The sequence below is a fragment of the Ornithorhynchus anatinus genome, chromosome 11 (genome assembly GCF_004115215.2).
Source record: "Ornithorhynchus anatinus isolate Pmale09 chromosome 11, mOrnAna1.pri.v4, whole genome shotgun sequence".
Classification (NCBI taxonomy): Eukaryota; Metazoa; Chordata; class Mammalia; order Monotremata; family Ornithorhynchidae; genus Ornithorhynchus; species Ornithorhynchus anatinus.
The window spans coordinates 27,536,399-27,561,655 of record NC_041738.1 but is presented as its reverse complement, the minus strand read 5'-3'; the positions used below and the strand labels follow the sequence as shown (position 1 = coordinate 27,561,655).

General features: G+C 48.1%; 1 protein-coding gene across 1 annotated transcript in view; it reads right to left on the bottom strand.

The window, feature by feature from the left end:
- URI1 (URI1 prefoldin like chaperone) overlaps positions 1–2,706 on the bottom strand; it is a 71,847-nt gene extending 69,141 nt beyond the window's left edge. The window contains exon 1 of the mRNA XM_007671481.3: positions 2,434–2,706. Within this exon, the coding sequence (XP_007669671.2) occupies positions 2,434–2,595 (162 nt within the window). The 5' untranslated portion in view covers positions 2,596–2,706. The remainder of the gene's footprint in view (positions 1–2,433) is intronic.
- Positions 2,707–25,257: the final 22,551 nt, after the last annotated feature.

Here is a 25,257-nt window from a genome sequence, read left to right as displayed (position 1 = left end):
CAACTAAATCCTAAATTATGGTAATTATGGCATTTGTTAAGTGCTTACTATGTGCCAAGCACTGTTCTAAGCCCTGGGATAGAGAGAAGGTAATCAGGCTGCTCTACGTGGGGCTCACAGCCTGAATCTCCACTGGATGGATAAGGTAACTGAGGCCCAGAGAATAATAATAATGGTATTACTTGAGTGCTCAGTATGTGCCCAGCACCGTTCTAAGCGCTGGGGTAGATAGAAGGTAATCAGGTTGTCCCACGTGGGGCTCACAGCTTTAATCCACATTTTACAGGTGAGGTAACTGAGGCCCAGAGTAGAATAATAACCATGGTATTTGTTAAGTGCTTACTATGCACCCAGCACTGTTTTAAGTGCTGGGGTAGATAGAAGGTCATCAGGTTGCCCCACCTGGGGCTGACAGTCAATCTCCATTTTGAAGGGTCTCTATCTTCAGAAGCAGAGAAGCAGCGTGGCTCAGTGGCAAGGGCCCGGCCTTGGGAGTCAGAAGGTCATGGGTTCTAATCCCAACTCCACCACTCGTCTGCTGTGTGACCCTGGGCGACCCACTTCACTTTTCTGGGCCTGAGTGACCTCATCTGCAAAATGGGGATGAAGCCCGTGAGCCCCACGTGGGACAACCTGATGACCTCGTGTCTACCCCAGTGCTCGGAACAGTGCTCGACACCACGTAAGCGCTGAACAAATACCCTCATGGTCACCATTAAAGAAATAAGACCATCGTGATCACCATTAAAGAAATGAGACCATCGTGGTCACCATTAGAGAAATAAGACCACCGTGGTCACCATTAGAGAAATGAGACCACCGTGGTCACCATTAGAGAAATGAGACCACCGTGGTCACCATTAGAGAAATGAGACCACCGTGGTCACCATTAGAGAAATGAGACCATCGTGGTCACCATTAGAGAAATGAGACCATCGTGGTCACCATTAGAGAAATGAGACCATCGTGGTCACCATTAGAGAAATGAGACCATCGTGGTCACCATTAGAGAAATGAGACCATCGTGGTCACCATTAGAGAAATGAGACCATCGTGGTCACCATTAGAGAAATGAGACCATCGTGGTCACCATTAGAGAAATGAGACCATCGTGGTCACCATTAGAGAAATGAGACCATCGTGGTCACCATTAGAGAAATGACACCATCGTGGTCACCATTAGAGAAATGACACCATCGTGGTCACCATTAGAGAAATGACACCATCGTGGTCACCATTAGAGAAATGACACCATCGTGGTCACCATTAGAGAAATGACACCATCGTGGTCACCATTAGAGAAATAAGACCATCGTGGTCACCATTACAGAAATAAGACCATCGTGGTCACCATTACAGAAATAAGATCCATCGTGGTCACCATTACAGAAATAAGATCATCGTGGTCACCATTAAAGAAGTACCATCATGGTCATGGTTAAAGAAATAAGACCATCGTGGTCACCATTAAAGTACTTCCATTGGGGCCACCATTGAAGAATTAGATTAGACTGTGAGCCCGTGATTAGGCAGGGATTGTCTCTGTTGCCGAATTGTACATTCCAAGTGCTTAGTACAGTCCTCTGCACATAGCAAACGCTCAACAAATACTATTGAATTAATGAATAAAGTACCACCATCATGGTCACCATTGAAGAAATAAGACCATCATGGTTAAAGAAATACGACCATCGTGGTCACCATTAAAGAAGCACCATCATGGTCATGGTTAAAGAAATACGGCCATCATGGTCACCATTAAAGCAGTACCATCATGGCCATCGTTAAAGAAATAATACCACCATCATGGTCAGTATTAAAGAAGACCCTCGTGGCCACCTATAAAGAAATAAGACCATCATGGTCACCAATAAAAAAATAAGCCCATCACGGTCACCAAGAAATAAGACCATCATGGTCACCAATAAAGAAGCACCATCATGGTCACCATTAAAGAAATAAGACCATCATGGTCACCATTAAAGAAGTAAGACCATCGTGGTCAGCATTAAAGAAATAAGACCATCATGGTCACCAATAAAGAAATAAGACCATCGTGGTCACCAATAAAGAAATAAGACCATCGTGGTCAGCATTAAAAAGATAAGACCATCGTGGTCAGCATTAAAGAAATAAGACCATCGTGGTCAGCATTAAAGAAATAAGACCATCGTGGTCACCAATAAAGAAGCACCATCGTGGTCATGGTTAAAGAAATAAGACCATCGTGGTCACCATTAAAGCAATACCATCATGGTCATGGTTGAAGAAATAAGACCACCATCATGGTGAGCATTCAAGAGATAAGACCCTCGTGGCCAAGCCCCACGACCACCCCGGTGAGGGTGAGAGAAGCCCCAGCGCGGTGGCGGCGAGCGGGATCCGCCTTCCCAGCGTTTGGCGCAGCGCTCAGCGCCGAGGGCCCGTGCTTACCTTTCGGTGCTCCTGGCGGAGGCGGGACACGTGGGCCGCGCGGAGCGGGGGCGGAGGCCCGGGAGAAGGACCGGACGGAGGAAGACCGGACCGAGGAGGACCGGACGGAGGAGGACCGGACGGAGGAGGAGGAGGAGGAGGAGGAGAAGGAGCGGCCTCCATGGCCCCGCCGGACCACCACCACCACGAGCGAGGGGGGAGGCGGCGCGGGCTCAGCGGGGCGAAGGAGTCCTAAAGCAGTGTTTCCGGGGCCGCGGGCTGAGGGGGCTGCGGGGGCTGCGGGGGCTGCGGGGGCTGCGGCGGCTGCGCGGCCTCCTCATCCACGGCGCGGCGGCTGAGGCGACTCCCGAGGCGACTCCCGTCCCCCCTTCGGCCGCCCGCCGGGCCCGCATCTCACCCTCGCATCCTCGGCCGCCGGGAGGGAGGGAGGGAGGGCAGGGCCGCTGAGGAAACGCGACTCTCCCCGTCGTCGTCCTCCTTCTCCTCAGCGCCGCGACCCCTCCCCCCACGCCGTCCTCGCGCCGCCCCCTCCCCCAGGAAGGGGAGGACCGCCCGCTCGGCCCCGCCCCTCTTGACGTCACACCGCGGCGCGCGCCGGCCCCTGTCGCGCAGGCGCGCCCGCCTCGCTCCCGGCCGCCGCTCCAGACACCCCCCTCCCTTGGTTGCTATCGCGCAGGCGCGCTCGCCTCGCTCTCAGCCGCCACTCGAGACACCCCCTCCCCTTGGTTGCTATCGCGCAGGCGCGCCCGCCTCGCTCTCAGCCGCCGCTTGAGACACCCCCCCCTTGGTTGCTATCGCGCAGGCGCCCCCCGTTCCCTCTCAGCCGCTGCTCCAGACACCCACCCCTCCCCCCCCGCCTGCTATCGCGCAGGCGCGCACGCCTCGCTCTCAGCCGCTGCTCGACACCCACCCCCACACGGCTGCTACTGCGCATGCGCGCCCACCTGGCTGTCAGCCGCTGTTGGAGACAACCCCCCCGTGGCTGCTATCGCGCATGCGCGCCCGCTTCGCTCTTAGCCGCTGCTCGACACCCCCCCCCCACGGTACTATTGCGCATGAGCGCCCGCCTCGCTCTCAGTCGCGGCTCGAGACGCCCCCCCCACCAATTCGGCTGTTTTGGCGCATGCGCACCCACCTCGCTCTCGGTCGCGGCTGGACCTTCCCCCCTCCCACCCCAGGAGCGGCTGACGCGCATGCGCGCGTCCGCCTCGCTCCCGGCCGCGGCTCGCCATCCCCCTGTCTGCTTTGGCGCATGCGCGAATGTGCCCTCCCCGCTTTTGGTGGGATTTATTGAGCGCTTACGGCGTGCACACCGCTGTACTAAGCGCTCTGGAGGCTACAATGCAACAATAAACAGTCACATTCCCTGCCCACAACGATTTATTGAGTGTCTACAGTGTGCAGAGCCCTATACTAACCGCCTGGGAGAGTCCAATTCAGTCCCTCGCATTTATTGAGCGCCTACTGTGTGCGTGCTGAGCTCTGTACCAAGGGCTTGGGAGCGTCCAGTACATCGATAAACGAACACGTTTACAACGTTACGATTTGTTGAGCGCTTACAGTATGCAGAGCCCTGTACTAAGCGCTTGGAAGAGTTCAATTCATTCATTCAATCGTACTTATTGAGCGCTTACTGGGTGCAGAGTCCTGTACTAAGCGTTTGGGAGAGTATAATTCATTCAATCGCATTTACTGAGCACTTACTGGGTGCAGAGCACTGTACTAAGCGCTTGGGAGAGTACAATTCATTCCGTCAATCGTACTTATTGAGCATTTACTGGGTGCAGAGTACTGTACTAAGCTCTTGGGAGAGTACAATTCATTCAATCGTATTTACTGAGCACTTACTGGGTGCAGAGCACTGTACTAAGCGCTTGGGAGAGTACAATTCATTCACTCAATCGTACTTATTGAGCACTTACTGGGTGCAGAGTACTGTACTAAGCGCTTGGGAGCGTACAGTACATCGATAAACGAACACATTGCCTGCCTACAACGATTTATTGAGCGCTTATAGTATGCATTGCCCTGTACTAAGCGCTTGGAAGAATTCAATTCATTCATTCAATCGTACTTAGTGAGCACTTACCGGGTGCAGAGCACTGTACTAAGCGCTTGGGAGAGTACAATTCATTCATTCCTTCGTACGTAGTGAGCTCTTACTGGGTGCAGAGCACTGTACTAAGCGTTTGGGAGAGTACAGTTCATCCATTCCGTCAATCGTACTTATTGAGCACTTACTGGGTGCAGAGTACTGTACTAAGCGCTTGGGAGAGTACAATTCATTCATTCAGTCAATCGTACTTATTGAGCACTTACTGGGGGCAGAGCATTCATTCATTCAATAATATTTATTGAGCGCTTACTATGTGCTGAGCACTGTACTAAGCGCTTGGAATGGACAAATCGGTAACAGAGACAGTACAGAGCCCTGTACTAAGCGCCTGGGAGAGTACAATTCATTCCATCTTATTTATTGAGCACTGACTCTGTGCGTGCAGAGCCCTGTACTAAGCGCTTGGGAGAGTACAATACAACAATAAATGAACACGTAGCCAGCCTACAACGATTTATTGAGCGCTTACAGTATGCAAAGCTCTGTACTAAGCGCTTGGAAGAGTTCAATTCATTCATTCATTCAATCGTACTTATTGAGGGCTTACTGGGTGCAGAGCACTGTACTAAGCGCCTGGGAGAGTACAATTCATTCATTCAATCGTACTTAGTGAGCACTTACTGGGTGCAGAGCCCTGTACTAAGCGCCTGGCAGAGTACAGTTCATTCATTCAATCGTACTTAGTGAGCACTTACTGGGGGCAGAGAACTGTACTAAGCGCCTGGGAAAGTACGATTCATTCCATCGTATTGATTGAGCGCTTACTCTGTGCGTTCAGAGCCCTGTACTAAGCGCTTGGGAGCGTACAATACATCGATAAACCAACACATTGCCTGCCTGCAACGATTTATTGAGCGTTTGCAGTATGCAGAGCCCTGTACTAAGCGCTTGGAAGCGTTCAATTCATTCATTCTTTCAATCGTACTTATTGAGCACTTACTGGATGCAGAGCACTGTACTAAGCGCTCGGGAGACCACAATACAACAATAAACAGACACATTGCCTGTCCACAACGATACGCTTAATCTGTGCAGAGCCCTGTACTGAGCGCTTGGGAGAGTGCAGTTCACTCATTCATTCAGTGGTATTTGTAGAGCGCTTACTGGATGCATAGCACCGTACTAAGCGTCTGAGAAAGTACAATACAACAATAAACAGTCACGTTCCCTGCCCACAACGATTTATTGAGCGCCTGCAGTGTGCAGAACCCTGTACTAAGCACTTGGGAGACTAAAATTCATTCATTCAATCGTATTTCTTGAGCACTTACTGGGTGCAGAGCACCGTACTAAGCGCTCGGGAGAGTACAGTTCATTCAATCCTATTTATCGAGCGCCTATTGTGTGCAGAGCACTGTACTGAGCGCTTGGGAAAGTACAAGACAACAATAAACAGTTACATTCCCTGCCCACAACGATTCATTGAGCGCTTATAGTGTGCAGAGCCCTGTACTAAGCGCTTGGGAGAGTACAATTCATTCATCCAATCGTACTTATTGAGCACTTACTGGGTGCAGAGCACCGTACTAAGCGCTCGGGAGAGTACGATACAACAATAAGACACATTGCCTGCCTATAACGATTTATTTAGCGCTTAATATGTGCAGAGCCCTGTACTGAGCGCTTGGGAGAGTTCAGTTCACTCATTCATTCATTCAATGGTATTTAGAGAGCGCTTACTGGGTGCATAGCACTGTACTAAGCGTCTGGGAAAGTACGATACAACAATAATCAGTCACGTTCCCTGCCCACAACGATTTATTGAGCGCCTGCAGTGTGCAGAACCCTGTACTAAGCACTGGGGAGACTCAAATGCATTCATTCGATCGTATTTCTTGAGCACTTACTGGGTGCAGAGCCCTGTACTAACCGCTCGGGAGAGGAGAGGAGAGAAGCAGCGTGGCTCAGTGGAAAGAGCCCGGGCTTGGGAGTCCGAGGTCATGGGTTCCAATCCCGACTCTGCCACTTGTCAGCCGTGTGACTGTGGGCGAGTCACTTCACTTCTCTGGGCCTCAGTGACCTCATCTGGAAAATGGGGATTAACCGTGAGCCTCACGTGGGACGACCTGATGACCCTGTATCTCCCCCAGCGCTTAGAACAGTGCTCTGCACATAGTAAGCGCTTAACAAATACCAACATTATTAATACAGTTCATTCATTCAATCATATTTATTGAGCACCTATCGTGTGCAGAACACTGCACTAAGCGCTTGGGAAAGTACAAGACAACAATAAACAGTCACATTCCCTGCCCAATCGAGCTTACGTTCCCTGCCCACAACGATTCATTGAGCGCTTACCGTGTGCAGAGCCCTGTACTAAGCGCTCGGGAGAGCACAATATAATAATAAACAGTAACATTCCCTGTCCCCAACGACTTATTGAGCGCTTAAAGTGTGCAGAGCTCTGTACTAAGTGCCTGGGAGAGTACAGTATAAGAGAGTTGGTAGATACTTCCCCTTGGCCCACGGAGGATTAATAATAATAATGTCGGTATTTGTTAAGCAGCGTGGGACGACCTGATTCCCCTGTGTCTCCCCCAGCGCTTAGAACAGTGCTCTGCACATAGTAAGCGCTTAACAAATACCAACATTATTATTAAGCGCTTACTATGTGCCAAGCACTGTTCTAAGCGCTGGGGTGGATACAAGGGAATTGGGTTGCCCCACATGGGGCTCACAGTGTTCATCCTCATTTTACAGATGAGGCACAGAGAAGTTAAGTGATTTGCCCATGGTCACACAGCTGACGAGTGGCGGAGCTGGGATTAGAACCCATGACCTCTGACTCCCAAGCCCGGGCTCTTTCTGTTGAGCCACGCTGCTTCTCTTATAATGTTGGTATTTGTTAAGCGTTTACTACGTGCAGAGCACTGTTCTAAGCGCTGGGGGAGATACAGGGTCATCAGGTCGTCCCCCCTGAGGCTCACGGTTAATCCCCATTTTCCAGATGAGGTCACTGAGGCCCAGAGAAGTGAAGTGACTCGCCCACAGTCACGCAGCTGACAAGTGGCAGAGGTGGGATTGGAACCCATGACCTCGGACTCCCAAGCCCGGGCTCTTTCCACTGAGCCACACTGCTTCTCTAAGCGCCTCGCTGTGTGATAGGCGACTAGAAGTCCTGGCTTCTAGACTGTGAGCCTGTTGTTGGGCAGGAATTGTCTCTATTTGTTGCTGAATTATACTTTCCAAGCGCTCAGTACAGTGCTCTGCACACAGTAAGCGCTCAATAAATACGATCGAATGAATAAATGAATTGTGAACCCCCTAGTACCGAAAGATGTTTTAAATCGTGAGTACGACCACCCCGATCATAATCACGTTGATATTTTATAGAGGTGTATTCATAATATTCTAATCATCCAGCGGGGCCTATAAATCAATCACTGGCATTTATTGAGTGCTTACTTTCATTCAGATGAATTTATTGAGCGCGCACTATGTGTAGAACACTGTACTGAGCGCTTGGAAAAGTACAGTACCCTAGAGCTGGTAGACAGAATCCCCACAAGGAGCTTACAGTCTAGGTGGGGAGAAAACTGTGTTCCCGAGCAGGAGAGGGAAGCTCTTGGAGGAGGAAGAGGAGGAAGAGATGGGGAGTCGCATGTCCCTCGCTCCCTCTTCCAGGTCCCCACCCTCAGATTTGAGAAGAAGCGTGGCTCAGTGGAAAGAGCCCGAGCTTAAGAGTCAGAGATCATGGGTTCGAATCCCCGCTCTGCCACTTGTCAGCTGTGTGACCTTGGGCAAGTCACTCCACTTCTCTGTGCCTCAGCTGCCTCATCTGTAAAATGGGGATTAACTGTGAGCCTCACGTGGGACGACCTGATGACCCTGTGTCTACCCCAGCGCTTAGAACGGTGCTCTGCACGTAGTAAGCCCTTAACAGATACCAACATCATTATTATTATTATTTGAACCCTTGATTCACCCCACCCTCAGCCCCACACCACTTATGTACGTATCTGTAATTTATTTCTTTCTATTAATGTCCGTCTCCCCCCGCCACAGACTGACTCTGCTTTATTGTACCTTCCCAACCGCTTAGTACAGTACCCCGAACACAGTAAGCACTCAATGCGATTGATTGATTGACTAGCCTGAACCTCCTAAGGAGATCAGCTTACTATTTTTGTGCTGAAGATTCCTCCAAGCTCCGATTAGTGGCTCACCCCGTCCCAGGGCCAACAATCCTCCCAGACTATAGTTGGTGTTGGTTGTTTCCACATCGGAAAAGGGCAGAATATCATTTCTCCAAACCCAGGAATTACAGGCTTCCCAAGGAAGCCCTAGTTGATTCTTCTCCAAGTTTCAGGAATGTTCCTTGGTATTTTTGCAAATAATCCTTCACCTCAGACACATCAAGACTCGTCTTCATCATTTTTTGCTAAAAACATCCTTCCCTCTACCAGTCCTCTCTCTCCAGATTCGGGCCCTTTTCTTTAATTCCACGCAAGTTGACTTTACCCCCTGCCTTTCTGACCTTCTTCTAAAATCCCAAACGAGCAAAGCCTGCCCATCCTGACCAGGAGATGAACATTGATTCGACAGAGGAACCTGATAGGAAGGTTATTACTCTAGGAAATTTGACCTACTTTAACAACCACCTTGGAGCAAATGGTAAAAAAAGATTCCCCTTAAATACCATCTTCCCTCTTTCCCTAATATGTTCCTTTTGCCCCAGAAAAATAATAGTAAAAAACATTCAAAAATAAGCTGTTGGGGTCTCCTTTGCGACACCCAGATACAAGTTTCTTGACTTTGTTTTGCATCATAATGTGTTGTTTTTCACCCATCATTACAGAAGAGCAGGTGGAAGAAAAACAGAATTGACAACCTGACAACGGTTAGCAGCTGGGGGGGGGGGGGGGGAAGGGCTTTTTTAGCTGTGGGAGCCAGCTGTGAGCCTGTGATAGTTGAGCTGTTGCCTGGAGGAAGGGGATGAGCCATTTAATCAATCAATCCAGCAATCAGTGGTTTTTATAAAAATAATAAAGGTATTTGTTAAGTGCTTACTATGTGCCAGGCACTGTATTAAGCGCTTGAGTGGATACAAGCAAATCGGGCTAGACACGTTCTCTTGTCCCACGTGCGGCTCACGGTCTCAATCCCCATTTTACAGATGAGGTAACTGAGCCCCAGAGAGGGGAGCTGACTTGCCCAAGGTCACACAGCAGCCCATTGGCAGAGCCGGGATTGGAATCCATGAAATTCTGATTCCCAGGCCTGTGCTCCATCCACTACGCCATGCTGCTTGAGTTATGACTGTGTGTGGAGCACTTTATTAAGCACTTGGGAGAGTACAATACAACGGAGTTGGTGGACATGCTCCCTGTTCACACCGAGTCTATTCATTCATTCATTCAATAGTATTTATCGAGCGCTTACTATGTGCAGAGCACTGTACTAAGCCCTTGGAACGTACAATTCGGCAACAGATAGAGACAATCCCTGCCCACTGAAGGGCTTACGGTCTAGTCGGGGGAGACAGATGGACAAAAACAATAGCAATAAATAGAATCAATATACAATCCTACATCTCATTAACAAAATAAATAGGGTAATCAAAATATATACAAATGAGCAGACGAGCACAGTGCTGAGGGGAGGGGAAGGGGCCAGAGGAGTACGTGGACCAGAGGCCGACGGCCGGATAGGCGTGAACGGGGGACGGCGAGGAGGTGGGCGGCAGAGGAGCGGAGCCTACGGGGTGGGCGGTAGAAAGAGAGAAGGGAGGAGAGGAAGGAGGGGGCGAGGGGATGGACAGCCTCGAAGCCCAGAGTGAGAAGTTTTTGTTTCGTCCGGAGGTTGATGGGCAACCACTGGAGGTTTTTAAGGAGGGGAGTGACAGGCCCAGAGCGTTTCTGCAGGAAGATGAGCCGGGCAGCGGAGTGAAGAATAGACCGGAGCGGGGAGAGACAGGAGGAAGGGAGGTCAGAGAGAAGGCTGACACAATAATGTAGCCGGGATATTACGAGAGCCTGTAACAGTAAGACTGCCGATTGGGTGGAGAGGAAAGGGCGGATCTTGGCGATATTATAAAGGTGAGAGGGAGAGCAGTCTAGGGTTCAAATGGAGTCTTGAGCTCCCCAGTGAGAGACACCCCATTTTCAGAGCCTCCCAGTGGATAGAAGGAACCCTAAAAGGCAACTCTGGGGCATTGGCTCTACCTTCCCAGAGTCTAAACTCAAGAGTGAAGTCACTTTAGAGCGCCTGGAGTGAATGGAGTAAAATGCCTCCAGACAAACTCCTCTTCTCTCATTTTCTGAGGGTTTCCAGTGTCCCAGCACCACCACCTCACCTGAGGCCTCTTGCTTTGCTCTAGAGCCCTGCATTGTGAACCTAGGCTCACCTGGACTGTACCTCTGGACCCCTATATGAAATAACAATAGTAATAATAATAAAAATAACTGTGGTATTTGTTAAGAGCTTACTATGTGCCACTCACTGTCCTAAGCGCTGGGGTAGATACAAGATCATCAAGTTGGTCACAGTCCCTATCTCACATGGAGCTCACAATCTTAATCCCCATTTTATAGATGAGGAACTGAGGCACAGAGAAGTGAAGTTCCTTGCCCAAGGTTGCACAGCAGACGAGGGGAGGAGCCAGAATTAGAACCCAGGTCTCTCTGACTCATTCATTCATTCAATAGTATTTATTGAGTGCTTACTGTGTGCAGAGCACTGTACTAAGCGCTTGAAGATAGAGACAATCCCTGCCCAACAACGGGCTCACAGTCTAAAAGGGGGAGACAGACAACAAAACAAAACAACTGGTCAGGCATCATTACCATCAAGATAAATAGAATCATAGATATATACACATCATTAATAAAATAGAGTAATAAATAATATATGCAGATATACGCAAGTGCTGGGGGGAGGGGAAGGGGGTAGAGCAGAGGAAGGGCGTCGGGGCGATGGGGAGGGGAGGAGGAGCAGAGGGAAAGGGAGGGTTCAGGCTGGGAAGGCCTCCTGGAGGAGGTGAGCTTTCAGTAGGTCTCTGAAGGGGGGGAAGAGAGTTAGTTTGGCAGATGGGAGAAGGGAGGGCATTCCAGGTCAGTGGTAGGATGTGGGAGGCGACTCCCAGACGGGTGTTCTATCAACTAGGCCACGATGCTTCTCACCATAAATAGGTAGGGCCATTTTAGGTGGGCCTGCCTAAGATTCCTAAGGTTTGACAGGGTGGACGAAGACGACACGCCTGAGATGTTTGTTACAGGACCCCAGTCATCCAAGGAAGTCCTGTCTGTTTCCATCCTGGGTTTTTCAAAGCCGCAGCAAGCCCGGAGCAGCTCTGAAAACTCGTGGGCGTGTAGCAGGTTCAGGCCTCCGAGCTTTCGTACCTCCAAATGCACATATTCTCCTTCTAGAACTCCTTCAAAGCCCTATTTAAAGCTCACCTCCTCTAGGAGGCCTTCCCAGACCGAGGCCCCCTTTTCCTCTGCTCCTCCTCCCCTCCCCATCACCCCGACTCCCTCCCTCTGATCTACCACCCTCCCTGCTCCGCAGCACCTGTGTAAATATGTACATATTTAAAATTCCATTTATTTTATTAATGATGTGTATATATCTATAATTCTATGTATTTATATTGATGCTATTGATGCCTGTTTCCTTGTTTTGTTTTGTTGTCTGTCTCCCTCCTTCTAGACAGTGAGCCCGTTGTTGGGTAGGGGTTGTCTCTATTTGTTGCCAAATTGTACTTTCCATGCAGCTAGTACAGTGCTCTGCGCACAGTTAAGCGCCCAATAAATGCGACTGAATGAATGAATCAAGAGAATTGCCAGACCCAGGATGTCGGGGGCCTTGAAGGCCATGTTTTCATATACATGGGCAGGAAGGGAGAACGATACTGACCTGCTTGCTTCAGGACCCCGAAGCAACTTATGTCATCCTTAGGGACAAGATAGAATTTGGTCACAACTGAGTTGAGGGCCAGAGGGCATGATAGTGGCAGGGGAGATTACCTCTGCTAGACCAGGTTTGCAGCTTTTTGGCATTTCTGCAGATTTTGCAGTTTTTCTCTGTGGCATTTGGCAGATGCAGAAATAGCAAGGCATGTAGAATTAAGAATTAATTCATCTTTGGCTTATTTAACAGTAACACAGTGGTTTTTATGGAGCACTTGCCGTATGCAGAGCACTGTACTAAATGCTTGGGAGAGTACAATCAAGCAGAGTTGGTAGAAACGTTCCGTGCCCACAAGGAGGTCGCGGTGTAGAACACCTGGAAAATGACTCAGGGACCTTAAAGCCAATCATGAGGCTCATGATTTCTTTCCCTGTTTTCTCCCCTTCTTTTCAATATTAATGGTACTTGTTAAGTGCATACTATATGTCAAGCACTGGACTCAGAGCACTTACTCTGTGCAGAGCATTATGTTAAGAGCTCTGGAGAGGACAACAGAATTAATAAGAAGAAGAAGAATAAGATCTGCTAAGCCCTTATTTTGAGCCGAGCACTGTTCTAAGCTCTGGGGTAGATACAAGGTAATCACATTGTCCCACGTGGGACAAGATACAAGGCACAGAGAAGTTAAGTGATTTGCCCAAAGTCACACAGGTGATAAGTGGCGGATCTGGGATTAGAACTCACGACCTCTAACTCCCAGGCCCATGCTCTTTCCACTAAGCCACGCTGCTTCGTGGATATGTTCCCTGCTCATAATGAGCTTACAGTCTGGAGGGGGAGGCAGATATTACTCTAAATAATTTATAATGTATAATGTAAAGCTAAGTACGTAAGTGCTGTGGGGTTGAGGAGGTGGCGAATATCAAATGTCCACTGGTCACAGAGCCAAGCGCACAGATGACGCAGAAGGGAAAGTGAGCTGGGGGAAAAAAGTGCTTAACTGGGGAAGGCCTTTTGAGGAGATGTGACCTTAATAAAGCCTGAAGGTGGAGAGACTAGTAGACTGATGTATACGAAGGGGGAAGGGGTTCCAGGCTAGAGGGAGGACGAGGGAAAGGGGTCGGCTGCGAGACAGACGAGATCGGGGCCGAGAGAGTGAGCTGGAGCTAGAGGAGCGGAGTGTGCGAGCTGGGCTGGAGTAGGAGATCAGTGAGGGGATGTAGGATGGGGAGAGCCGACTGAGGGCTTTAAAGCCGACGGTAAGGAGTTTCTGTTTTGCCCCCTAGGCCTGTGCTCTTTCCATGAGGCCACACTGCTCCTCACGTTCCCTGCCCTTAAGGGGCTTACACTCTAACAGGGGGGACAGACCTAGAAATATTCACCAGCGGAGGGAACAGCTGGGAGAGACAACAGTAGAAAATCGCAAGATTTGAAAGGAGCCTGGTCTAGTGGAAAAAGCGCAGGCCTGGGAGTACCCGGTTTCTAAAACACCAGCCCTGCCAGGTGCCTGCTATGTGACCCTGGGCAAGTCACATAACTTCTTTGTGCCTCAGTTCCCTCAATTGTAAAATGGGAATTCAACAGTTGTTCTCCCTCGTGCAGAGACTGTTAGCCCGGTGTAGGATAGAGACAGTGTCTGATCTACTTAATTTGTGTCCACCAAACATTTAGAACAGTGCTTGACACACTGTAAGCCTTTAACAAATACCATTTAAAAGAATAATAAGGTTGGTATTTGTTAAGTGCCTACTATGTGCAGAGCACTGCTCTAAGCGCTGGGGTAGACCCAGGGGAATCAGGTTGTCCCACGTGGGACTCACAGTCTTAATCCCCATTTTACAGATGAGGTAACAGAGGCCCAGAGAAGTTAAGTGACTTGCCCAAAGTCACACAGCTGACAAGTGGCAGAGCGGGGATTGGAACCCATAACCTCTGACTCCAAAGCCCGTGCTCTTTCCACTGAGCCACGCTGCTTCTCCTAAAAGAAGTGCGGTTTTACCCTACACTCAGAAGCCAAATGGGGATTTATTTTGAAAGCTCATTTTTTGAGCCTTCCTGCTGAATATACTGCCTATTCTCCAGATCAGTGAAAGCTGAATATCTCTGTGTGTAATTTCTCAAAGTCCCAGGGAAAAGTTATTTTGAAATCCCATTTCAAAAACCATGTTAAGAGAGTGCTTGCTCTATGCACTGATTTTATCTAGTACTCTCCCAAGAGTTTAGTACAGTGTTCCGCACACAGTAACCACCTAATACCATTGGTTGATTTTTGTTTTGCCATTTTCTTAAATATAAGTTAGTCCCATTGTTTCTTAAAGCACCGTTCTTCTAAACACAAAGCACCTCACGGAGAATTCACATCACTATGTCCGAGGTATTGCTCGATACAGCAAGTCTCGCAAGGTTTGTCAAGAGAAGCTTGCCTGGTTTATTTGTATGCTCCGTAACTGCTTCTGCCAGTTTTGATTAACATCTCCTGGAAATTCGAGCTTTTCTGCAGGGAGTTAGTTAACCCTAACACTAAGACAGACTCTGAAAAATATCAGTAGCATTTCAGTTTTATTTTTTTTATGTATTGATACGTTTTATTTCGTTTCCTCCCCCAGTCATGAATTCTGGGGCTGTTGGGCTTAGAAAGAGCCCAGATTTGGGTAACCTTTCCTTCTTGTAAGAAATTAGAAACAAAAAACCTTTTTCCCCCAGGTTGAAAATGTTTAGGGTTTTATTCCCCCTGCCACCTGGGTTCCTTTGATTTTATGGGCAATTCGATCACTTCTCCAAGGAGCTAAAAACCCAACTGCCCCCCCCCCCCCCAAAAAATTTCTGGAATGGGTTGGCGCAATCATTCATTCATTCATTTATTCAATCCTACTTATTGAGCACTGTACTAATTGCTTGGGAGAGTACAATATAATAATAAACAGACCCATTCCCTCCCAAGCTTGCAGTCTAGAAGAGCTCAGCGTGAGGCTCACCGTCTCAACCCCCATTTTGCAGATGAGGTAACTGAGGCACGGAGAAGTTAGGTGGCTTGGCGACACGTGGTGAAGCCGGGTTTAGTAACCAGGTCCTCTGACTCTCAGTGCTCTTTCCGCTAGGCCATGCTGCTTCTCAATCTGTCAGTCATAATAATAGAGAATAATGATAATAATGTAGGCATTTGCCAAGCATAACCACGGGTGACATTACTGGGGGTTCTCAACCCTAAATCCTGGAGAAAAGAGCCCCTGGAGTCACTCTAGGAGCCCTTGGACCCCAGTTAGTCTCCACTGGAACCTAAAGACCTCCAGTTCTGTTCTTCTAACGCAAGTTTGGGGGTCTCCTGCTCATTGCTCCCCAAGTCCCCGTACCCCTGCAGGGGAAGCAGCACGGCGTAATGGATAGAGCCCGGGCCTGGGAGTCAGAAGGTCATGGTTTCTAAACCTGGCTCCACCCCTTGTCTTCTGAAACTCGCCCAAGGCCACACTACACTTCTCTGTGCCTCAGTTACCCCATCTGTAAAATGGGGATTGAGACTGCGAGCCCCACATGGGACAGGGACTCTGTCTAACTCACTTCGCTTGTACCCACCCCAGTGCTTAGTACAGTGCCTAGCATATGGTAAGCGCTTATCAAATACCACAATTATTACAATCATTATCATTGTTCCCACCGTCCTTTGGCTGAAGCCCAGACGACTCCCGGAAGGATAAGGGGTCATATCGGGGACTAGCCTACCATTCCTTCCCCCCACCGGGCGGGACGTAGGAAGCTCACAGAGAAAGCTCTCCCTCCCACACCACTCCCACCCCCCAGGCCTACATCTATAAGCTCCATCCATCGTATTTATTGAGTGCTTACTGTGTGTAGAGCACTGTACTAGCGCTTGGTGAGTACAGTGTAACAAAATTGGCAGACACGTACCTGAGATAATCCCCTGTGGGCAGGGATTATATCTACCAACTCTACTGTACTCTACTCTCCCACATGCTAAGTACCGTTTTCTGCCCACAGCAAGTACTCAAACAATACTACGTAACATTATTGAGCGCTTACTATGTGCAGAGCACTGTACTAAGCTCTTGGAAGAGGAAAACAGAATTAGCAGGTACGTTCCCTGCCCGTAATGAGTTTACGGTCTAGAGGCGAAGACAAACTGTAGGCTGGAAGCTCTAGACTGTAAGATCACTGAGAGGAGGGTACACAGCTACCAACTCTGCTGTCCTGGACTCTCCCAAGTGCTTAGTAAGCACCCAATAAGCACTCAATAAATATAATCGATTGATTGATTGATCTTGCCCAATGTGGGTGGAAGGAAGACACGACTTCAGTCATTCAGTCAGGCGTATTTACTGAAGGCACAGCATCTAAGTTGGAGGGAGAACAAGTATTGAACCCACATTCTTCAGATGTAGTAACTGAGGCACAGAGAAGTGAAGTGACTTACACAAGGTCACACAGCAGGCAAAAGGATTTCCTCTGATTTCCAGGCCTGGATTTTTTCCTTTAGGCCACAGTGCTTAGTATTTATTAAGGGCTTTTCAAATGATTTTTATTGCTGTCATATTTGTTATGTACTTTGTGTTGGCGCTGTTCTAAGCTCTGGGATACCAGTTAACCAGGTTGGACACAGTCCCTGTCCCATAGCGGGCTTAGACATCAGAAACAAAAACACCAACAACACCAGAACTGGGATAGAGGCAAGATAATCAGATTAGATACAGTTTCTATTCCTCCGAAGGCTAAGAGGGAGGAAGAAGAGGTAGTCTACCCCCATTTCACAGACGAAGAAAGTGAGGTACAGAGGAGTAAACTGACTTGCCCAAGGTCACCCAGCAGGCTAGAAATAGAGCAGAGATTAGAACTCAGGTCTCCTGACTTGCACTTGTATTTTGTTCTTCCGAGGCTACGTTGTCTGATCAGTGGGATCCCAGTTGGAATCTGCTCTCCGTGCTGATGGTCTCCACTCAAAGAAAGAGAGGGGAAAGATTTAGGATGGGCCTGGGAGTCAGAAGGACCTGGGTTCTAATCCTGACTGCCATTTGTCTGCTGTGTGACCTTGGGCGAGTCACTTAACTTCTCTGTGCCTCAGTTCCCTCAACCGTAAAATGGGCATTAAGATGGTGAGCCCCATGTGGGACAAGAACTGTATCCAACCTGATTAGCCTGTGTCTATCACAGTGCTTAGAACAGTGCTAGGCATATAGTAAGCACTTGACAAATACCATTATTATTATCATCAATATTATTAATAACTTCTCTGGGTCTCAGCGATCGCAGCTATGTAATGGGGATTAAGACTGGGAGCCCCATGTGGGACAGGGACTGTGCCCAACCTGATTCGCTTGTATCCTCCCCAGGATTTAGTACAGTTCCTGGCACATGGTAAGCTTTGAACAAATGGCACAATTATGATTCAGGAGTACGGCCAAGACTTGCGGTAAAATTTCAACCTAAGTAGGAAAGAGTACAACTCCTCTCTTTAGAGAAAAGGGAAATTCCCATCGCTACAGGGTGGTTTAGGAGTGATCTTGCACTTTGATTTGCACCCTTTATTCACCCCTCATTCGGCCCCCAGCATATATCCATAATTTATTTATTTCCATTAATGTCCGTCAGATCACCACTTTTCCCTCTTTTGAAGTCTTATTAAAACCACATCTCCTCTAAGAGGCCTTCCTGGACTAACCCCTCATTTCCCCTTCTCCCTCTCCCTTCTGCATCCCCTATACATTTGGATCTGTACCTTCCAGCATTTAGAACCGTGCTCCAGCGCTTAGAACAGTGCTTTGCACATAGTAAGCGCTCGACAAATGCCACCATTCCTATCATTTTTTAAACGATTGATATTTACTCTATCTTCAGTCCCTCAGCACTTATGTAAATATCCATAATTTGCTTTTGTCCATCTCCCCCTCTAGTCTGTAAGATCCTTGTGGGCAGGGATTCTCTCTACCAAGTCTGGCGTACTCTCCCAGATGCTTAGAGCAATGCTCTGCGCACAATAAACATTCAATAAATACCATTGATTGGTTCAGGCTGAGAGGTACAACGCTGTGATTATATAAGAAGCAGCATGGCCTAGTAAAGAGCACAGTGGTGGGAGCCAGAGGGCCTGGTTGTAATCCCAACTCTGCCACTTACCTGCTGTGTGACTTTGAACAAGTCACTTAAAATTCTCTGGGCCTCAGGAACCTCATCTGGAAAATAATAATAATAATAATAATAATAACGACGATGGTATTTGTTAAGCGCTTACAGTGTGCCAAGCACTCTTCTAAGCACTGGGGTAGATACAAGTTAATCAGGTTGTCCCATGTGGGGCTCAGTCTTAACCCCCATTTTCCAGATGAGGTAACCGAGGCACGGAGAACTTAAGTGACTTGCCCAAAGTCACACAGCTGACAAGTGGCGTTGCCGGAATTAGAACCCAGGACCTCTGACTCCCAAGCCCGTGCTCTTTCCACTGAGCCACCCTGCTTCCCTATGGACATTCAATCCTGTTTTCCCTACTACTTAGTGTGTGAGCCCCAAGTGGGACCTGATTATCTTGTATCTACCCCAGCGTAGTAAGTGCTTAGCAAATACCATTATTATTCTTTTTTAATTAGAATGAATGCTGATAGGCAAGCATTGCCATTAAAAGGACCAAGGTTAAACACCCGCCTTAGCATGTCGGTAGAGGTTACGCTCCATGGATCTGCAAGAGCAAATCTTCCCCGCGTCAGTCTGTCGCTGTGAGGTTCAGAGGTTCCGTTTCCTTTCTCTCCTGGGACTTTAGTGGACCAAGGGCCCCAAAACAATTTTCGCCTCAAGGACACTTGTTTCACAGGAGAAGATGGGGGAAAACAACGACGTTGCGATTGGAACCGACTATACCTTGGTTCAGCAGCCAGACCTCCCCGCCGACGTCCGTCAGGGACGCGTGCATGTGCCAAAGTCAGCTCGTAGACCTTTATTCTCAGCCCCTTTAAAACGTCGCGACATGGGGGTCATTTTATTTCGGCAGCCCCTGCATAACTCCCCTCTCTTGAGTTTTATTAGGAGGCTGGGGTACACCTCAGGGCTCAGATCGTCAGCTTGTCAAGACAGGAGGCTCTTGGCAGGTTAGACACTCATTTTACAATCACTATTCCCTTCTCCTCGTCGGCGTTTTCTACTTGGCATGGAATCCATTAAAAGGAAAACTGAGGGCAGGGCCACTTTAAATTAGCCACCATGTAGACTGGCCAGTTGCCCAAGGCCTACCAGCATGGCGACAGCCCAGGGCCCAGGGCCAGCATGTTGACTCATCTGCAAGCCCAACCTCTCCCCGTCCTCTGCTCATGTGCTTGGCGAGAGGTTGGGCAGACAGGCGGAGAGAGCGCACACCGTTGCCCAGCTGCTGGAGTAAGGGAGGGGAGAGGGTGATCTGGGGACACTGAGAGCACAGGATTTTTGAATGACCGCACTTACCAAGGCACAAAATGAGGGGGACAGGGCGGAGGTGGGGTGGGGAGGCTTCCCTGGACGGGCTTTAATGGAGCGTCGCCGGAGGGCCGAGATTATTCATTCATTCATTCATTCAATAGTATTTATTGAGCGCTTACCATGTGCAGAGCACTGTACTAAGCGCTTGGAACTTACAGGTCGGCAACAGAGAGAGACAGTCCCTGCCCACTGATGGGCTTACAGTCTAATCGGGGGAGACAGACAAAAACAGTAGCAGTAAATAGAATCAAGGGGATGTACATCTCATTAAAACAATAGCAATAAATAGAATCAAGGGGATGTACATCTCAATAACAAAATAAATAGGGTAATAAAAATATATACAATTGAGCAGACTAGCCCAGTGCTGAGGGGAGGGGAAGGGAGAGGGGGAGGAGCAGAGGGAAAGGCAGGGAAAAGGGGGCTCATCTGAGGGGAGGTGAAGCGGGGGGGTAGAGGAGGAGCAGAGGGAGCAGAGGGAAAAGGGGAAGCTCAGTGTGGGAAGGCCTCTTGGAGGAGGTGAGCTCTCAGTAGGGCTTCGAAGAGAGGAAGAGAATTAGTTTGGATTAGGGAGCCGAGAGAGCTAGACGGTCAGAGACCGTGGAAAGAGAGCTGCAGGTGGGACGGATCCAGATAGAGCAGAGGAAGAGAGAGAAAATGCGTGGAAAAGAAGAGATTGACAGGATGACCGTGGATAGGGCACAGGCCTGGGAGTCTAATCCCGGCTCTGGCACTTGTCTGCTGTGTGACCTTGGGCAAGTCACTTCACTTTTCTGTGTCTCAGTTGCATCATCTGTGAAATGGGAATCGAGCTCCATGTGGGAAAGGGACTGTGTCCCACCCAGTTTGCTTGTATCCTCCCCAGTGCTTAGTACAGCATCAGGCACATAGTAAAAGCTTAACAAATACCATAATTATATTATTATAATGACAGAGAGTGTGAGAGAGAGAGAGAGAGAGAGAGAATGAGAGATGTACTCGCCCAAGCGGTTAGTACAGTGCTTTGTACACACTAAATGCACAATAAATATAGTTATTATTATCAGAATCCTCTTAGCAGAGGAACAGGATTGAGGCAGAGCTGCTGTGGAAGAGAAGGCCATAGGTGAGGGGTAGACTGTAGACTTAATATTATTATTATTTATTATTAGATCCCTCTCTCTGTGTCCACAGTCAGGGCTGCAGGTCCATTTTTTTATGGTATTTGTTAAGCACTTACTATGTTCCAGGCACTGTATTAAGCTCCGGGGTAGATACAAGCTAACCAGGTTGGACACAGTCCCTGGCCCACAGTCTTAATCCCCATTTTACAGATGAGGTAACTGAGGCCCAGAGAAATGAAGTGACTTGCTCAAAGTCACACAGCAGACAAGTGTCAGAGCGGGGAATAGAACCCAGGTCCTTCTGACTCCCAGGCCCGGGCTCTATCCACCGGGCCTCACTGCTTCCTGTAGCAAATGGGAGCTTCCGTCGTCGAGAAGGGGAGGCCTTCCTCACTGGGGTTCCTGGGCAATGACCTCTGACTGCCTTTCCTCTTCCAAATTTCTACCAATTTAATCAAACCGCATATCCTGTCCCGCCTTCTTCATTTCTCTATCAGCCTCCTTGCAGACCTCCCTGCCTCCAGTCTCTCTTGACTCCAATCCATATTTCACTCTGCTGCCCAGATCATTTTTCTACAAAAACCTTCAGCCACTTGTCTGCTGTGTGACCTCGGGCAAGTCACTTCACTTCTCTGTGCCTCAGTTACCTCAGTTGTAAAATGGAGTTTGAGACTGTGAGCCCCATGTGGACAAGAATGAGCCTGCTTATTGTTATATTGTTTTACTCTCCCAAGCACTCAGGACAGTGTTCTCTGTGCACAGTAAGCGCTCAATAAATATGATTGAATGAATGAATGAATAATAATTATTATTATTATGGTACTTGTTAAGCGCTTATTATGTGCCAAGCACGTTCTAAGCACTAGGTTAGATACAAATTAATCGAGTTGGACACACTCCCTGTCCCACATGGGGGTCACACTCTTAATCCCCATTTTACATATGTGGTAACCGAGGCCCACAGAGAAGTGAAGTAACTTGCTTAAGGTCACACAGCAATCGTGGTGGAGCCAGGATTAGAAATTAGGTCCTTCTAACTCCCAGACCCAGCCTCTACAAACTGAACTGTGCTGCTTCTCAACTGAACTTGGCTCTCTCACATTTCTCTGACACTTTGCAAATACCACTAGGCCATTAACACCTCAGGGGGGATGAACTTGCACTTTTTAAAATAATCTTCAGATTTATTGTTTTTAAGTTTAAACAATACATTTTAAAACCTTGCAATTCTAACAACAGGTAAAACAGGATTTCTACAGGTTCTGACACGGACCTGAAATAGTATTACGATAACTTTGTTCCCTTAGATTTCAAACGGGACCTATGTTACAGCAGAAAGGATTATATAACCACAAAATCCCTGAAAGGCAGCTCAACTTTAGCCACCTTTCTAAAATCACAGGTTAGCCAAGCTCTATTATATAACGGAACCAAACACAAACGGTGAGAGTGTCTCAATTTCGTACTTGATATCTACCACAGCCAAATGCAAGAAGAACTGTATCAATTCCCCTGTTGAGTGGGATTCTTCCTTACAGGAGTTAATCCATTGATAATTTTGCCAAAATGCTGTTGCCCACAGTGTATTCTAATATGAATACAGATCTGGACATAAGTGCTGGGTGGGGACTGGGGGAATGAATAAAGGGAGCAAGTCAGGAGGGTGGAGAAGGGAGTGGGAGAGGAGGAAATAATCCAAATTGTTACTGTTGCTCTGCAGGAATAAGAGCATTCTATTTATTGCTATTGTTCTTGTCTGTCCGTCTCCCCCGATTAGACCGTAAACCCGTCAAAGGGCAGGGACTGTCTCTATCTGTTACCGATTTGTACACTCCAAGCGCTTAGTACAGTGCTCTGCACATAGTAAGCACTCAATAAATCCTATTGAATGAATGAATAAATGACAGACTGCTTACCTGCCCACAATCTCTCAATAGTAACCTCATATTTTTTTCCAAATTTCTCTTTCGTTCATTCTGGCCACAACCTGATCCCTGCAGTTCTGTCTTATTTACCTGCCAAACTTTTTTTTTAAATGGTATTTGTTAAGTACTTACTATGTACCAACCACTGAACTTGGTGCTGGGATAGATCCAAGCTGATCAGGTCTCTGTCCCACATGGGGCTCACATTCTTAATCCCCATTTTGTAGATGAGGTAACTGAGGCCTAGAGAATGGATGCAACTGGCCCAAGGTCACCCAATAGTCAAGTGGCAGAGACGGGATTAGAAACCAAGTCCTTCTGATTCCCAGGCCCGTGCTCTATCCACTAAGCCCTGCTGCTTCACTTTTAGCAGTTGATCCTTCCAAGCGTCTAGTACAGTGCTCTGCACGCGGTAAGCGCTCAATAAATACGACTGAATGAATGAATGAATGTATTGAGAACATTTGCAAAGGTACAGGCCCAAGTGCTACTGATTGGGAGAGAGAGGTAGCTTTAAGTCACCACGATCTTCCCTGTAAATTTATCCTGGGGATTAGAACCATCCACCCACAAGATCACCATCATTTAAAAACAGAGACCTGCACTGAGTGATTATTTTTGCTCTTATTACTTCGTTTCAGACCTTATTGTCCAAGATGTTTCAAGAAAGTCACAGCCATTTTACAGTGATTCCTTGAACACCTCTGGGAAATAGGTAAGGAATGAGAAGGCTCAGCTTCCGGTGATGTGGAGCGGGGTGTCAGTGAATAAAATTTTGAAGCTAGCAAGGATTCGGAGGGAATACGGTGGGTTGGGATGGCCAGCGCTCAATCAATCGATGGTATTTTTTGAGCACTTACTATTTGCAGAGCACAGCATGACGTAGTGAATACAGCCCCAGACTGGAAGTCAGAAGGACCTGGCTTCTATTCCCGGCTCTAACGCTTGTCTGCCGTGTGACCTCAAGCGAGTTGCTTCACTTCTCTGTGCCTCAGTTTCCTCATCTGTAAAACGGGGATTAAGATCGTGAACCCAATATACGACATAGTCTGCGTCCAACCTGATTAGCTTGTATCCACCCTAGTGCTTAATACAGTGCCCGACACATTGTGAGAGCTTAACAAATATCCTCAAAAAGGCACTCAGCTCTCTCCCCAGTACCAACTAGCTCCCATGTTTTGTTTCTGTCAAGCCAACCCTCTTACCTCACTCACTACTGACCCTTTGTTCAAACCTCAAACCTTCCCTTCTGCTTGAGACTCCCGCCCCTTTCACATCTGGCAGACTACTTCTCCTCTCTCCAACGTCATCATCATCATCAAAGGTATTTATGGAGCGCTTATCATGTGCAGCTCATTCATTCATTCAGTCTTATTTATTGAGCTTACTGTGTGCAGGGCACTGTACTAAGCAATTGGGAGAGTACGATGCAGAAAAATAAACGGACACATTCCCGGCTCACCGTGAGCTTACAGTCTAGAGGGAGAGACAGACGTTAATATACAAATATCAACATTATTATAAATAAATAAATTACAGATATGGACATAAGTCTTGTGGGCTGGGTGGGGATGGGGGGAATGAATAAAGGGAGCAAGTCAGGACGGTTCAGAAGGGAGTGGGAGAGGAGGAAAAGAGGGCTTAGTCAGGGAAGGCCTCTTGGAGACTTGCCTTCAATAAGACTTCGAGTAGGGGGAGAGCAATTGTCTGTCGGATATATACGTCTGTAAAATGGGGATTGAGATTGTGAGCCCCTTATGGGACGGGGACTGTGTCCAACCTAATCATCCTGCATTTACCCCAGTGTTTAATATATTCATTCATTCATTCATATTTATTGAGCGCTAACTGTGGGCAGAGCACTGTGCTAAGCACTTGGGGATGTGCAGTATAAAAATAAAACAAACACATTCCCTGTCCAAAAGGAGTTTACAGTCTAGAGGATTGTACTTTACTAAGCGCTTGGAAGAGTACGTTACAACAGAGTTGGAAGACGTGTTTCCTGACTGCGAAGATCTTCAAGGCCCTTCTAAAATCACATCTCCTCCAGGAGACCTTCTTGATTAATCTCTCATCTCTTCGCCCAGGTCACCCAGCAGACATGTGGCAGACTTGGGATTAGAACCCAGGTCCTTCTGACTCCCAGGCCCGTGAGGAGCAGCCTAGAGAAGAGGCCTGGGAGTCAGAGGGTCATGGGTTCTAATCCCAGCTCCTCCACTTGTCTGCTGTGTGACCTTGGGCAAGTCACCACTCCTCCGTTACCTCATCTGTAAAATGGGGATGGAGACTGTGAACCGCACATGGAACAGGGACTGCGTCCAACCCGATTTGCTTGTATCCACCCCAGCGTTTAGTATGGTGCCTGGCACATAGTAAGCGC